Below are 16,839 nucleotides of genomic sequence, written 5' to 3'. Positions count from 1 at the left end.
CTAGCCAGAGCAATCAGGCAAGAGAAAGAAAGGGCACCCAGATTGGAAAAGACAAAGTCTTGTCTTTCTTTGCAGATGACATAATCCTATGTATAGAAAAATCTAAAGACTCTACCAATAAACTCCTAGAGCTGACAAACAATTTCAGTAATATTGCAGAATATAAAATCAACACCCAAAAATCAGTAGCATTTTTATATTCCAAAAATAAACTAGCAGAAAAAGAAATCAAGAAAACAATTCCATTTACAATAGTCACCAAAAATATAGACCACCTAGGAATCAATTTAACCAAGAAGGTGAAAGAGCTCTACAGTAAGAACTACAAATCACTACTGAAGGAAATTAAACAGGACACAAAAAGGTGGAAAGACATTCCATGCTCTTTGATTGAAAGAATTAACATTGTGAAAATGTCCGTACTACCCAAGTGATCTACAGGATAAATATAATCCCCTTTAAAATATCAATGACATTCTGCACAGAAATACGAAAAACAATCCTAATATTCATAGGGAAAAACAAAAGACCCCAAATAGCCAAATCAATCCTGTGCAAAATAAAATAAAATAAAGCCAGAGACATAACACTATCTGACTCCAAATTATACAACAAAGCTGTAGTAACCAAAACAGCACAGTACTGACATAAAAACACACTCAGACCAATGGAACAGAACAGAGAGCCTAGAAATCAAACCATATACTCACAGCCAACTGCTCTTTGACAAAAACAATAACAACATACATTGGGGAAAAGACTGCCTCTTCAATACATGGTGCTGGGAAAATTGGACATCCATATGCAGAATAATGAAACTAGACCTGTACCTCTTGCCATTTACCAAAATCAACTCAAGATGGATTAAAGACTTAGGTATAAGACCTGAAACCATAAATCTCCTAAAAGAAAACAAAGGGGAAACACTTTCAGGGGAAAGACTTTATCAATAAGATTTCAAAAGCACAGGCAACAAAAGAAAAACTAAACAAATGGAATTATATTAAACTAAAAAGCTTCTATACAGCAAAAGAAATAATCAACAGAGTGAAAAGACAACCTACAGAATGGGAGAAAATATTTGTAAACTATACATCTGAACATGGATTAATATCTAGGATATGCTAGGAACTCAAACAACTTCATGGTATTAAAAAAAAAAATCTAACTAAAAAATGGGCAAAGGAGCTGAGTAGGTATTTCTCAACAGAAGATATACAAATGGCCATCAGACACATGAAAAGAATGCTCAGCATCACTCAGCATCAGGGAAATGCAAATCAATACCACACCGAGATATCATCTCACTCGTTAGATTGGCCGGTATTAACAAGACTGAGAATAACAAATACTGCTGAGGATGTGGAGAAAGATGAAGGCTTCTACACTGTTGGTGGGACTGTAAAATAGTACAGCCATTATGGAAAACAGTATGGAAGTTTCTCAGACAACTACAGATAGAACTACCATATGATCCAGCAATCCCACTGCTGGGTATATATTCAAAGGAATGGAAATCATCATGTTGAAGGGATACCTGCACTCTCATGGTCATTGCAGCTCTATTTACAATAGCCAAGATATGGAACCAACCTAAATTTCCATCGACAAATGACTGGATAAGGAAAATGTGGTATATATACACAATGGAATACTACTCAGCCATAAAAAAGAATGAAATTCTGCCATTTGCGACAACATGGATGAGGTTAGAGAAAATTGTGTTAAGTGAAATAAGCCAGGCACAGAAAAATACCACATGTCCTCACTCATAAATGGGAATTAAAAAGGAGAGAAGGAAAAGAAGGAAGGAAGGAAAAGAGAGACCAGAACTGAACTTGCAGAAGGAGAGAAGAGACTTACGGTTACCAGAGGTGGGAAAGGGGAAGGGAAAGGTTAGGAAAATTGGGTAAGGGAAACAAAAAATAATTACGATCTGTAATAATGAACATGCTAATGTTTATTTGATCATCACATATTGTACACAAATACTGATAGTGAACATTGTACCCCCAAAATATGTATAATCAAGTATGCTTCAATTAAAAAAATAAATTAAAAAAATGTGTTCCATATCCTTCATTAAAACACAAGATACCATTCATTCACTTTCAGATGTTCAAACTTAAATAGATTAGTACCCAGTATTGGCATGGGTCTAGCAAATAATCACTTTCATACATTATACATGGAAGTACACTGTAAGTATATTTTCCTGTAAGTATATGCATATGAGACACAAAACTCACTACCTTCTGGAGAACAACTTGGCAGTAACTACTAGAGTGGAAATGAAAAGTACCCTTTGATCGAGCAACTCTCTTGCTAGGAATTAACCATGTAGCTATAATCTCATTATATGTACAGGTATGTTCACTGCAAAATAATTTGGTGACATACTGTAAACAACCTAAAATCCCATCAATGTTTGAACATTTATAACACACTCATACATTGGAATACCAGTCATTAAAAAGAACGAGGTATTTCTGTATGTATTACTACAGAAAGACCTTGTAAAACACAAGCAGCAATAAAAGCAAGGTACAGGAGTGTATATAGTCCGACTTCATTAATGCAAAAATTTTTTAAGTATATATATTCTGGTAATAAAACATATCTTTCGGGCCAGCCCATGGCTCACTTGGGAGAGTGTGGTGTTTATAACACCAAGGCCACGGGTTCGGATCCTATATAGGGATGGCCGGTTAGCTCACTGGGTGAGTGTGGTGCTGACACCACCAAGTCACGGGTTAAGATCCCTTTACCGGTCATCTTTTTTAAAAAAAAAAAATAAATAAAACATATCTTTTCTTTAAGTATATGCATATGAGACACAAAACTCACTACCTTTGGAGAGAAGTATTTCGGTAGGAGGGAAGGGGGCAAGGTTTAATTTTATGCCTTACTATACCATCTGATCTTTTTGACATGTGCGTATATTCCTTCCTTTTTCCCACTTTTTAAAGAACACTTGATTAGCAGGTTATTTTGAGATATTCCTCAGTAGATTTAAATGCTGATGGCATTATTTTTCAAAATACTGTAAATAAGTGCCAAGTTTTGTGAACTAGAACTTCCCCTTAGATTTTCATTAACCTGTAGATTTGCCCCGATAATTTAATCATAATGATTTCCTGTTAAGTATAAAGTGACATTTTATAATGGCAGTTTGGATATATAACATACTTGTGATGGAATGATTAGACACTGTTGCTCAAGGACCAATGCATATACCCCAAAGGGCATTTGATGATTTATAAATATAAATGACAGCATACATTTTGACTTAAAAAAAACATAAAATTGAAATAAGACTTTATATGTACAATTAAAGTACCCATTGAATTTAGTAAAACAGTATCACACCAAAAAATATACAGTCATAAAAAAAATAGCTCTTACATTTTTCTGAGAACAGAGAAGAAATAAGGTTAAAAGTAAAAAGAAATAAAAATAAAACACTACCAAAAACAGGGTGAGAGAATTATTTATTTATTAGACAGGGCAACGTCATTTAAAGAGAGAAAACATATCCAAAAATAATGTGTTTATCTTGGTGTTATAGGCATTGATGCTCACAACAAACAACACTACTCAATACATCATGGAAACAGGTCACATACAACCAGAAAGATGCTGTCATGCCACTCAAAAGTAAGCCACAGTGCTTAGGTATGTAGCATTAGGGATTTACAGAGCATAATAGTCTCCAATTCACAGAATCTGTATTTTTCTGCAACTGGGCCATTAGCCCATAGTATTCGGCTAGTTCCCTGTTTATTAAGAAGTGAGTCTTCCTATATTGTAGAGAACTCTGATTGGTACACACTTCTGAATGTCACTGAAATCACAGTCAACTACAGGCTTAACTAGCTCACATCACTCTTTTTGAACTACCCTAGGCAGTAATGTACTGTCTCACAGTATTGTAAATAAAATTCTGTACTTAGTACATTTAGCAGTATTGTAATGCACACAAATCATCTTTAGTCCTATGGTAAATACTTGAAAAAGACAGCAAAAATTCATTGAAGTAATTTAAAAAAGAAATTTGGGGAGTTCACCTGGCCTGAGGTATACAAGCTGCTAGCAAAGGTAGACACACCTGAAAACTGCTATGTCAATTATTTGCCAAATTATTTGGCATCATTTTTAGCAGGACTTTCCTGACTGGGCAGGCAAAGATTCCAATATCCATTCCAGAGACTAGCCAAAATATTCTAAGTAGTGGTACATCATGAATGCTTGGCTGTGAGGAAAAACTATTCAGTGTAAGATTAACTGTGAAACCTGTAAGGTATCTGGCCCTCCCTCCTTAAGGACTGATTTTACTAACCCCTTCCTTTCATAGCAATAAAAGTTCTCAAGAAGAGAAGAATTTCTCACTCCACATAAAAACATATTTGGGAAGCCAGTCACAAAAGACTAGATATTATATAAATCAATTTCTAACAGTAAATCTATAAAGACGGAAGTAGATCAGAGGTTGCCTAGGGCTGAGGGGCATAGGGAGAAAATGAGAGGTGACTGCTAAAGAGTACATGATTCTTTTGGGGGTAATCAAATGTTCTAAACTTGATTATGAATGGTTGTAGAACTTTATGAATATATTAAAAATCACTGAATTGTACCCTTTAAATGGGTGAATTATAAGGTATGTGAATTATATCTCAATGACATTATTACAAAAATATATTAGAAAAGAAAGCCCCAAAAGAGAAGAAAACAAGAGGTTCTCCCAAATCAAGTCATATCTGAGGAAATGTTAGACAAGTCTGATATAAGGAAGTTGTTTCTCAAACACTATTTAAATTTAATTTTCATCACTTTTATACCTTATTTCACATTTTTAATTGAATTCTAAATTATCTCAGGTAATCAGCAGATTTCTAACTTTGTTCTCATTACAGAGCAAAGTCAGTGTTCCACAAACAAACTGGGTTGGCAAAACAAAACTAAATTAAAAAACAACAATAAAAACCCAATGACAAAATAATCTTATGCTTTGAGGCTATGTGTTATCAGCTGAGGTTCATTTCTAATGGAAAAAATGCCATCAAGTTTAAGGGCATCTTATGACTCTTGCCTAAAGTAATTCATTTTTGAACTTGCATAGTTATTCCCTTTACACCTATACAATTCAACAAAAGCAATGCTTTTATAACTGTACAATTCAATAAAAGCAATGTTCTCTACAGAGAAATGTTTAGCTTCCTGCAGCTTTCTAGCTCAAAGAGCTAGCCAAATTTTCCTATAAGTAAAACTTCTGTTTCTAAAAAAAATTCATCTCTGTATCCTCATCCTTACCTTCAGCAACATATGAAGATGGAAAACTCTAAGCCTGCTATAAATCAGAAGCTACAAAACAATTTCTTAAATGACCTTAATTTTCTAATAAAGACATTAGTTCCAAATATTTAGAACATATTTGGCCCAATTCCTTTGAAGTCTGACTTCAGATGAGAAGTTTCCTTTATTTTCACTAATTCTTTAGTTTAATATGAAATAAACTGAGACTTTAAGTTAAACTGGGTAATGACAAGTAATTAGTTTTCCTCCATGATTACTATTCTTCTACATAGGCAGGACAATGAAATCACAAATGATCTTTTCTGGTCTATCTTAACTATTCTTAGACTACATAATCAATTAGGGGAAATTTTTACAGATAAACAAAGAGAACACAGGTAGCTTTACAACAAGCTGAGCTTGTTAAACGTATTTGTTATGACAAAGAAATTCTGACACAAAAACTGTTCACTGCACACAGAACCTCAGAGAAGTGATAAAACAAGACAGCTGATGTCAGAAGGTATAGGGGAGCAGGGTGGGTTGAGAAGTCATGGATAAATTAAAAACTGACAAGTATCTGCTGAAGCAGAGCCACTTTTTAGGGGCACAAGAAAAACTAAGTCACCATTTTGGTCTCATTAGGGAAGTCCATTTGTTAAGAACTGAAGACCATTTTACTGTAAATCATGCTGCAAAATGCAGTAGTCACACAGTATTTCTAAAAGGATCCTAAAGGGGCTGGCCCGTGGCTCACTCGGAAGAGTGTGGTGCTGATAACACCAAGGCCCCGGGTTCGGATCCCATATAGGGATGGCTGGTTAGCTCACTGGGTGAGCGTGGTGCTGACAACACCAAGTCAAGGGTTAAGATCCCCTTACCAGTCATCTTTAAAACAATAATAATAATAAAAGGATCCTAAAAACTGTAGTGCAAAAGAAAGGAAATCTAAGAAAATAAATAATCACAAAAAACCCCAACATTTTTCAATGTTTTCAAAACAGTGACTTTTACAAAAGACATGAATTTGTTTCAAATGAAAGAAAAATTCTTTACAAGAAAGATCAAAGACTCATTTCACAGATAACTTATACTGCTTAATGACTTGATTAACAGCGTACAAATAAGTGCTATGGGTTTTTTAAAAAAGTACTGATGGAGGGGAGTGTTTTATACCCCAAATTCAATATTTCAGCTCTGTGTCCTGTCCTATTGCTATAATTTGTAAAAATGTTAACGACGCAGTGATTCGAGTTTTCGTAACTTCAATGATGTGTTAGAGGACAACGCATCTTGGTTTGAAGAACTGGTTGTATCCGAAGGCCGGAACAGTACACGACCGCGATGGTTAAATACATAAAAGGATGGGTGATTCCTTAATGTATCAAATGTCCTTAAAAGAAAAAAGCATCAATTTTAGATAAACCTTTATAAAAGCCTATTTTAGAATAAACAGGCTTCTAATGAATTATGAATTTGCTGTAGGTTATATTTTTAACTAAGTATAAAGCCATGAAATCAGACTGTAAATGACATTTTATTCCTATACAAAACAAAAAATAAGAAACCTGGAAAAGCAGCATAAAGCCCTCAAATTTCTTTTTCATCTAGCATTCTTTCCAGGATGTCTACGAATAATAACACAAATACTACCTGAACTTTAATCACCTCTGTAAATCAAACAGTAGCTCATGCCAAACAGACTTTCAAAAACCACTACATAGACTGTACCTTTGACTATTCTCATTTGGCCCTTGCTATTCAAGCCATACGATCATTTCAGAGGTCTGTTTTCCAAGAATTTTTCAAGTACAACAAAAAATACCTTTTGGCCCTGCTGTCATCCAAACTCATATATTTTGCTGCCACCTACTTAAAGCCATTCTATTTTCTTTCTTTCCCGGCCCCTTGCATGTGATTCTTGGTAGACTATTTGTAAGAACAGTGGTGATAGTGGAGTATTCTTTCTTCTTTTCCAGTGAAATACATATAGTCTAAAGAAGCTCACCTCAGTGTATGACCTTCAGTGTTTGTTTTTAAATATTATTTTCCTGGAAAGAACAGAAGAAACCCTCCCTTGATAAAAACTCAAATCTCAATGTCAGCCCATCCAAGCATACTCCCATACAAAACAGGAGACCTGATATGTGACTATTTAAAATGTAAATAAGGAAGTAAAAGTAAAGGGGGGGGGGGGGGGTTCCTCTAACACATAAATGTTTTCTATATAGATCCTATGAAAATATTATAAAGGGTTATCAATTTCAGGATCAGGAAGGAGGTGGGTTAGGTCCAGAGATGGAACTGAACAAAGCTAAAGGATGATTTTAGGAAAGCAAAAATATTGGGGGAGACGGGGAAGAAAACAAAGCTCATGAAAACAGTTTAGAAAAAAGAAAATAATTTAGAATAAGTATAGGAGAAAAAATAAAGCAGAATAGCAAATATATATACTCTAATCCAGAGATAGAAAAGGGCCTGAAGGCAGAGATTATATCACAGACTAGGTTCAAGTGAGAGAGAAAAACAGAAAACCCCTTATTCTTCCAAAAACTAAGCTGGGACAAGAGGATAAAAAGGGGAAGAAAGGAAGGGAGAAAAGGAGAAAGGCAGGGATTAAGGAAAGAAGAGAGAGGGAGAGAAAGGAGGGAAAGGTGAGGGAGGGAGCTTCGTTAAAATTTCTAAGGGATTATCTTTCTATATATCTATTTCCATCCAGCCAGCCAACCAACCAATAATCTTAAGCAATTAATAGGTACATCTTATTCTAAAAAAATGTCAATATTCTGACATTCAACTTCCATTTTTCCTATGATATCAAACACTGCCTCAATATTTTTACCTCATTACTCAAACTTCATAATCAAAATGTAAAAACAAACCAACTTTTAGGTACAGAAAACATATGTTGTAAATTACATAAATAAAGCAAATCCTGTGAAATAAAATGCCTATGAAAAGGGAAAGACTTACTTATTTTTTAGTTCTGAAGTGGCATCCATGTCTTTAAACTCCCCTGCAATATGAACTATACCATAACAGGTAACTGCAAAGGCCAGAAGTGTCTGAAGAACTATCTGTGAGTATAAAGATTGAAATTACTAAATAACACACAAGTATTATTATAAACATTTACAATCTCTCTACCTCTTTATAGCCTCTAACAGGTAGTCCTCTCAGTGCCACTCATCAAGGAGTCGATTCTGACTTGAAATGATTTGGATTCAGACACAATAAGATCTATAAATTCTGTGGCTTGGCCATAAAAATACTTCTGATGCTTCAATAAATGAATTTAGTGACATGCTCAAATAAGCAAAATTACTGAGTATTGAATAGTACTGAATGGTACTGAGCCACTCAGGAGGACTCAATTATCAAATATTGCCTGCTTCCAAGAGCAACTGAGAATTTTTAATGTATTATTGTTAAATATACATAGAGTACATAAAGCATGTGTACAATATAAAGAAAAGCAATAAAGAGAACACAACTTACCCACTACCCAGCTTAAGAAATAGAACATTCCCAGTACCTTTCAAGTCCCACATGTCCCTCTCTGACTATATTGTTTACCCTCCCTCTCAAAATTAACGATTGTCCTGAATTGTGTATTAATCAGTTCCTTGCTTTTCCTGATCATGTTACCGGCTATGTATCTCAAAAACATGTATTGCTTACTTTTGCCCATTTGGAACTTTATTTAAATGGACACAAATGTGTTCTTTTCTGTCTAGCTTTCCTCACTTGACATTGTAAGAGTCATCCCTGCTGTAGTATGTAGTTGCAGTCCATTTATTTTCATTATGTTTTGTATTTTAGTATATGAAAATACCATGATTTATCCACTTCACAGTTATTAGATATGTTGGTTGTTTCCAGTTTGTTATTTTTACAATGTCAACATGAATATTCTTGTGTATGTGTCCTGGTACACAGGAATGGAAACACTGAGTGTGGAGTATACACATGCTCAACTTTATTAGGTAATACTAAACTGCTTTCCAAAGAGATTGTGCAAGCAAAAATGTTGAATGATATTAACCAACATGGAATTACACACATATTCTCTTGATTGTAATTTTCTGTATTCTTCAAATTTTCCAATTTGAAAATAAAAGTTATTTAAAATAGATATAAATGAGTGCGTGTTTGTAGCCACCACAAAGCAAAGGTGATAGAAGGATGACTTAATAGCCACATCTACTATATCCTTAATTATAGACAACTAAAGTCAAAATTAGACACAAGCTATTATTCTGTCTAAATTAAAACCTAATGTCATATGTAATATCGGTTTACATTCCCACCACCAGTGTACCAAGATTTGTTCCATACAATGCAATCAGGCACTGTTAACAAGAATGTGGTATGTCTATGAGTTACCATGAAAATAAAGTCTTTTTAAAGGAAAAAAAACCTGTTTTGATTAGATAAAATAATACATAAATAAAGGTAATGTTATTTATGCATAGGAAGAAGAGTGAACTACTGATCTACTTCAAACTGTTAGAAGTAGAAATGGAATTAGGAATGGGGTCAGTTTTTTGTGTTGTTACTGTTGCTAATTATATACAGTCAGTTTTAATTTTCACACTTACTGTTTGATTCTGTTACAAAGAGCTTACTACTTTTGTAATTTCAAATCCGGTAAAGACAAAAATTATGAGTGAAGCTGGAATATATATCATACATATCATTTTAGCTTAAAATTAAAAACACTTTCCTGTTTTTCTTTAGTTTCACCACCTGTGTGCATCCCTAAGCAATGCATTGTTAGCTTTGCTTGTTTTAAAACTTTATATAAAAAGAAACTTTTCTAAAAACTAAAGCCAAATAATCAACTTTTAAAGTCCATCTCATACTACTGGCAAAGCAACTTCTACAAAGATTATTTCAACTACAGTTCTGGAAACCAAACGGAGAACTCTTTTAAAACTTCCAAATCTATGAGTTATAATGAGTGATGAGAAGTAGAAAACAGATGCTATTTCATGTCTGGAAAATTTTAAGAGAACAAAAGCCAGTAAAAAAAAAAAAATGATAATAAGTTATATGGCTAATTTTAAAAATATATTTTAATGGAATATAAATGACCAACTTACATCTATTGGCAGTGATTCATCTTCCTTTTCTGTTAATCGCATATAAGAACGATCTATAAACCAGAAGCATACCATTAAGGAAATCGTAGCCCATTTTTCTTTCTTAAAATGCAAGCAAACCAATATACCAAAGAGGTGGCTGACATATGCTACATAAAGTAAAGCTAATCCTGGATTCCTCAAAAAACCCTATCTTTTAAGGCAATCAGCCTTGTCTTAATAAAGTATCTTATTTTCATTATGACCTGTTTTGTCACCTTATAAAACATGTTAAGAGGGATAAGTGAGCAAGTATGAGGCAGAAATACCTAAGCATAATGTTTCTTTCATTACTACAGAAAAACTAGAAGCCTTTTAAATGAACTCTTTCTTTCACTAACTGGTCAAAGAAATCACAATTATTTAAGAATTAAGTTCTACGAAAATGTCAACTCTGAAATAGCACCACTGTCACAGTACGGACAAACTAATATCGGTATGGAAATGTTTCTCCTGAGAATATGCGGGGCAGTGGTGGAATAGCAATCCCAGGACATCAATTTCTGCCTCTACTATTTATTTCTGTTGCTGCATTAACCTCAGGAGGCAGCAAGCAAAAAACGAAAAGTATCAGGTTTTGGAAGCTGATAAGCCTGGATCACAGTAACAGCTCTTTGGCTGTTGCTGTATCTCACTCAATTTAAGACACCCTCAGCAATTGTAACATGTATCTCATTTTAGAGTGTTAAAATGTGGGAGTGAGAGGGGGAGTGTGTCTTACAATGAAAGAAATACAATACCTATCTTTCCGTTGCCTGAGTTTTTGCAACTGCAAAAAAGGAATAATGTGAGGATTAAACTAGATTCAGTACATGAGATTGGTGCTCTGCTATTACAAAGTTCATTACAGCAAAGATGAGTACCTCCCAGCACCATAGTATCCTATCTGTTGTTACAATGTGAGATGGCACAATTAGTCTCAAAGGTAAATATCAGTCTCTTCCCATCATGAGTATTATAAAGAGGTCTCACTGCCTTGACAAATCCACAAGACATTCTCATTACTTGAAGCATAAAAATACAAAGTCCTAATTCTAGATGAACCTAGGACAATCCCTACTTAAAAGTACTTTGGACTAAAAAACCCAAATTATTTTGAGTGAACGCATATTGACTCTTCCTTTAAACAGAATGTGTTTAGAGACATTTCTTTTTTTCTTTTTCTTTTTTTTTTTGTCTTTTTCCGTGTCCGGCAACGGATCGCAACCCTCAGTGTCGCCCCCGCACCCCGCACCGGACCGGGGACGGCAACGGGATCGCAACCCTCGGTGCTGCTCCCGTGCCTCGCTCAGCCAGTGAGCGGGAACCGGTCTGTATGTGGGATCCGAACCCTCGGGCGGGAGCGCCGCCCCGCTTCGAACCGGTCTGTATGTGGGATGTGGGATCCGAACCCTCGGGTGGGAGCGCCGCCGCGCTTCCCAAGCGGCGCACTTATCCAGTGCGCCACCGGGCCGGCCCTAGAGACATTTCTTAAGTTTTAACTCACAGGGTTTTTCATAAGGATAGATGTAAAAGAAAAATTAAAGCAATACCAAAAATAGATTTTGACTAACTTCTTAGTGTCTGTTCAATTCCCAGCTAGCTTTCTTGTTTGCATGAAGCCTAATCTGACTCTAATGCTACCTTTAACCAGGCATTTCCCCATCTGTAAAATGAAAGGATTGGACTTCAGTTATCTACAAGGGCCCTCCTTGCTCTATGACTGTACAATTTTACAGCCGAAGGTTATTGTAAAAAATGACAAGAGTATTCCAGTGTATCCTAATCTCCTCCAGAACAGTGATTCTCATGCTAATGTGTATACAAATCACCTGGGGATCTTATTAAAACGCAGATTCTGATTCAACAGATCTGGGGTGGGGCCTGAATGTCTTCTAATAAGCTCCCAGGTGACGCTGGTCTGTTGGCCACACTTTGAGCAGCAAAGCTTTAGGATACTTTCCTTACCTCCCAACTCCCCCCAGAACGACTGCCGCCACCTTCATGCATCCTTACATCCTTTTAGGACAACATCTATATCACTTTATTCTGATTATTTCTTGATCCACTTGTTTCTCCACTAGACTTTGAACTCCCTCAGGGCATCACCGTACCTCTAGCACTCAAGCCTAGGGCAATTTCAACCAGTGATCCAAGAATGAATTTTATAATGCAGTATAGCGCCTATCTTTCGTCCAAGGTCACACATTCAGCGGTAAAGCAAGTTTTCAACAACCAGCCCTTCAGACTCCTAGTTCAGTGCTCTTTCCCCTGTCCCACAGTGCCTCCCTGAGGCAATCGGTCACTTAAGTTGTCAGTCTCTGCTTTGACAGCCCAGTAGTGCCCAAGATGTTGTCCACCTAGCTGTCCTGTGACCATGAGCATATAGAGTCTTCAATCCCATACTCTGCCTGATCTGCCCCATACTGGATCTCACATCGCTCGTTCTGGGTTCCCGGACTGACACCCGCTCTGACCCCTCTCCCGTGCACCCCCTTCCAACCTTCCTGCAATTTCAGTCCCGCTCTTTTCAAACTCCAAACCTTCCACCGGGGACCCCCGCACTGCTTTTTTTAGTCACCCCAAACTGTAAGGTCTCAAACGACTGTTACTAGGACATTCGGTTCGACAGTCCCTTAGGAGTGCGCCCACACACCGTCCCCAGGGTCCCACATGAGAGCGGTCCCTGTCCGCAGGCACTTACGCTGCGCAGCGGAAAAAGCGGCGTGGGCTAGTGCAAAGAGGCCGATGCCCACCAGCCCCTTCCACAGCGATGGCGCCATGACTTTGAGAGAGTAGCAGCCCAACAAAGCGAAGGGCGGTGGAGCCTTTCCTCCTTCCACCGGCGGGTGTCCGCACGGCGCAGAAAGATGACGTCACTGAAGCCCTCTGCGCGAAGTGTCTCAGTGGCGGAAGAACCAGACAGCTGTGGAAAGCGGAAACAGGTACGCGGAGAAGAACGGGATAGCTTCACGGAACGAGGTCCGCAGTAGCCTAGAGGCCTGTGCGGGGCGGCCTCCCTGGAAGGGGCGGAGCTGCGTGGAGGGCTTAAAAGAGAAGGGGAAAGTGGACCAGTGGGGAAGCGAAGAGGAAGGGCGCCAGCGAGTGAGCGCGGGCCGCGGGGAAGAGGGCGGGGCCTGCGAGGAGGACTGGGTGGGGCCGAGGGGTGGGGTGGCTGGAGATGGTGGTGAAAGGCCCTCAGTTCAGACCCCCGATGGTTGTTTTTTTGTTGGTTGGTTGGTTTTGGTTCTCCTCCAAACTGCGTCTTTTGTTTTCTGTTGGCGTTTCCTGTGCTTCAGCCCTCTGGGAGCTGGCACTGTGGAGGGAGACAAGGGTATTAAAGCGAGAAAGCAGGTGTTGAGGACAGCAGCCCTGGATTTGGGGCCACAAATACTTGGCACGTGGAAGATGCTCAGTGAATGTTAGTTCCCTTCTCCTTACCTTCAAAAGTTCTTGGAGAAACACTCGCGCCAAGAGAGGTGTAGCGCGACAGGAGTGTTTTGTCACGAAGAGAACCAGCTTACATTAAAGAGGAAATGAAAGAGAGGGAATAAAAGGGTGATAACAACGCAGTCCCTTCTTGTCTCTGTCTCCCTCTGCCTCTGGTCAGGATAAAATGTCCTCTCCTTTCTTCATTTTTATTTGTCTTCGTCTTCCGAAATGTAGACATTCAGTAGTACGGTTCTCTCCTTGACTTTTCACTCTGCTCTCCCTTGGCGAGCTCACCCATTCATTCCCACTACTTCAGCCATCATAGGTATTATACTGATTCCAAATCAACATCGCTATCTCAAATATCTCTACTTAGCTCCAGATCTGCATTTCTGACTACCTGCTGGACATTTATTTCCATGTGAGTGGTCCTGTGGCACTTCAAACTTGATAGGGCCAAAACGGAATTCCTCCTTTTTTCCAGACTGCACCAATTCCTCCAGTGCCCCCTGGCTGAATGGCACAGCTTTGTAAACTGCATGTCACAGGGTAAATGCAAAGTATGATCACCATATTTTCCCCTCAACTCAACCCAATCAGAATCCCACGTTTCAGCTGCATCAGTTTGCCCACCCTCACTTGCTCAAAGATGCCTATCCTGACCACCCCTTTTAAGTTGGTAATGTTCCTGTTCCTGGTCCTCTTAGGCTGCTGTTTTTTATATCACCTTCTAATATACTATATAATTTAGCTATTTATTATGTTTTTTGTGCTATTGTTGCTTACTGTCTCTCGTCCCCCACTGTAATGTAAGCTCCAAGAGGACAGAGATATCTCTGCCCCTAGAACATTGACTGTCACATGGTAGGCATTCTATAAATATTTGTTGAATAAAGAATGAATGAATTATGGAAATAATTATGTATTCCTGTTTAAAAAGGATCTCTACAGAGGGTCCTACCATTATTTTGAACTGGGTTCAAAAATCGCTGTGGATTTGCACAGATGGGTACATTTTGATAACCCTTTGATTGTAAACATTTCCTGATACCCTTGAGCTTCTTCAAAGCTGAAAAAAATAGAAAATAAAGAAGACATATGAGATTCATCATATTTTATCAACTTTATTTATATAGTTTTTATCCTGGATCCCATTTTCCAAAGCTTTAGTCATGGTCATGATAACCAAAAGAATCTGCTCTGACCAGGTCAGCTAAATTACAGTTTATAGCCTTAGAAGATCTGGGATAAGTCAGTAATCACGTCCACCTGTGCAGGAAGACGTTATCATGAGAGCATTTTATTTAGAAGCAGCCGTAATGGCACCAGAAAGCCATAAAAAGACCTAGAATACTTCTTATTACCCTTACTCTAGATCCCTGCAAGTAAGATGTAACCTAGTAACAATCCCAAATCTGTATGTCATGTACTATCAATAGAAAGCCTGATGAAGTGATTAGACAGAGCCGACTTTCTCTCTCTCTCCTTTGACCCTTCCCCCTTCTTGTGATTATAAAATGTTAAACTCTGCTGGCCCTCTTTGGAACACATTTTCAGGGTGAACTGATCTATGTGTCTTCCCAGTCGCAACCATATTGGCTTAATAAATCCTTTTTATATGTATTTGGTCTCAATTTCTTATTAAGTCAACGGTCATTATTTTTCTCTGAGCCCTCTCCAATTTCTTCACCTCTAAGCCAAAATTTTACACAGTACGTGATCAATGTCAAGTGCAATATAATGTATTCCTTACAAATGTAGTCCTATTTATAAGCTTCACAATCAGGAGGAACCAGGAAGTAATCTCTCTAGTTGGCAGGAAAGTGCTTCCTTCTCCACCCCTGGGAGGTGGCAAGATAAAAAAGATAGTTGACAAAAAAAAAAAAATTAGAACTTTGTTTTAGCTTGGATAATGGTCAACTTGAAATTAGCCTTTCAGGTGCCCTGGTTTTGTTTTTGTCTTTGTTTTTGTTTTTTTAAAAGATGACCAGTAAGGGGATCTTAACCCTTGGCTTGATGTTGTCAGCACCATGCTCAGCCAGTGAGCGAACCGGCCATCCCTATATAGGATCTGAACCCATGGCTTTGGTGTTATCAGCACTGCACTCTCCCGAGTGAGCCACGGGCCGGCCCTCAGGTGCCCTGTTAAATTACCTCTTCTAATATCAATTTATCTGAAGCAGAAAATGATTAAGAGTTTTCTTAAAGTATCTGAGATCTGGTTCATTTCTTTTAAAAAGATGAGGTTATAGAAAAAAGAGAGTCAGTAAGGAATCTGATGTTTGTATAAGCCGCCAATGCATTATCCTAGTCTGCAAGGAAGTGACTTATGTCCAGGCATTAAGTTTTTTTTCTCTATTGCCTTCTTAAGATGCAATCCCTACTCTCTTCTTTTTAATCTCTTATCCAGGTGCTGAGTGCAAGAAAAACTAGCTTAGTTTCGCATTTTCTAGTAACAAATGGTTAAATCATGTTCATGGAATGGGATTTTAATTGTCTTATCTGTAGATTCCAACATGAAGAGACGCTAAGGTATTCATAGTCACAGTTACCAAGGACTGTGTCATTCAAATAAGTACCTCAGGTCCACTCACACGTGGCTGTCTAGGTTGGAGTTAATCCCAAAGATGCAAGGTACAGATAGTAGCAGCACTGTTTTCATGAGCCCTTAGAACAAAAGCCAAACCTCAAGAGTATTTAAATTCCTAAGTGACCCCAAAAGTGCTTTTTGTTTTCCCAAAGAAATGGTTGTTTTCCATATGCACCGTGGACAAATGATGTGGATGTTATTAAAGATGTGGATAATGATCGTTAAAGCGTTTCCTACCAAGATGTTATTTGTTAAGATCCATCATGTTTCCCATGATAGTCTGTTGACTAGAGAAAATACTGCTATCCTGGAATTGTCTTCAATTAACTTCGTTTCATACCACCCAACTTAATGATTATCTTGACACACCATTCATTCATGTTTCCATTTCCCATGCAGATT

General features: G+C 37.7%; 1 protein-coding gene across 1 annotated transcript; it reads right to left on the bottom strand.

Annotated features, from left to right (window-relative positions):
* Nucleotides 1-6,219: 6,219 nt before the first annotated feature.
* On the bottom strand, nt 6,220-13,505 carry MMGT1 (membrane magnesium transporter 1). The gene is made up of 4 exons (XM_008579201.1): nt 13,120-13,505; nt 10,398-10,450; nt 8,266-8,369; nt 6,220-6,685 (listed from the first exon to the last, which is right to left on the bottom strand). Exons 1-4 carry the CDS (start codon nt 13,196-13,198, stop codon nt 6,526-6,528), a joined length of 396 nt encoding a protein of 131 aa, XP_008577423.1. The 5' UTR covers nt 13,199-13,505; the 3' UTR covers nt 6,220-6,525.
* Between the last annotated feature and the right edge of the window lie 3,334 nt (nt 13,506-16,839).

Source organism: Galeopterus variegatus, unplaced genomic scaffold, assembly GCF_000696425.1.
Source record: "Galeopterus variegatus unplaced genomic scaffold, G_variegatus-3.0.2 Scaffold1830, whole genome shotgun sequence".
NCBI lineage: Eukaryota > Metazoa > Chordata > Mammalia > Dermoptera > Cynocephalidae > Galeopterus > Galeopterus variegatus.
This window is presented reverse-complemented; position numbering and strand designations above follow the sequence as displayed.

Excerpts from the sequence above, each read along its gene's own strand:
- MMGT1 (XM_008579201.1), bottom strand. The coding sequence starts at position 13,198 with ATGGCGCCATCGCTGTGGAAGGGGCTGGTGGGCATCGGCCTCTTTGCA. Across the intron at positions 10,451-13,119 it reads CGCTTTTTCCGCTGCGCAGC|ATCGTTCTTATATGCGATTA; the intron begins GTAAGTGCCTGC and ends TCTGGTTTATAG. Across the intron at positions 8,370-10,397 it reads ATGAATCACTGCCAATAGAT|ATAGTTCTTCAGACACTTCT; the intron begins GTAAGTTGGTCA and ends TTATACTCACAG.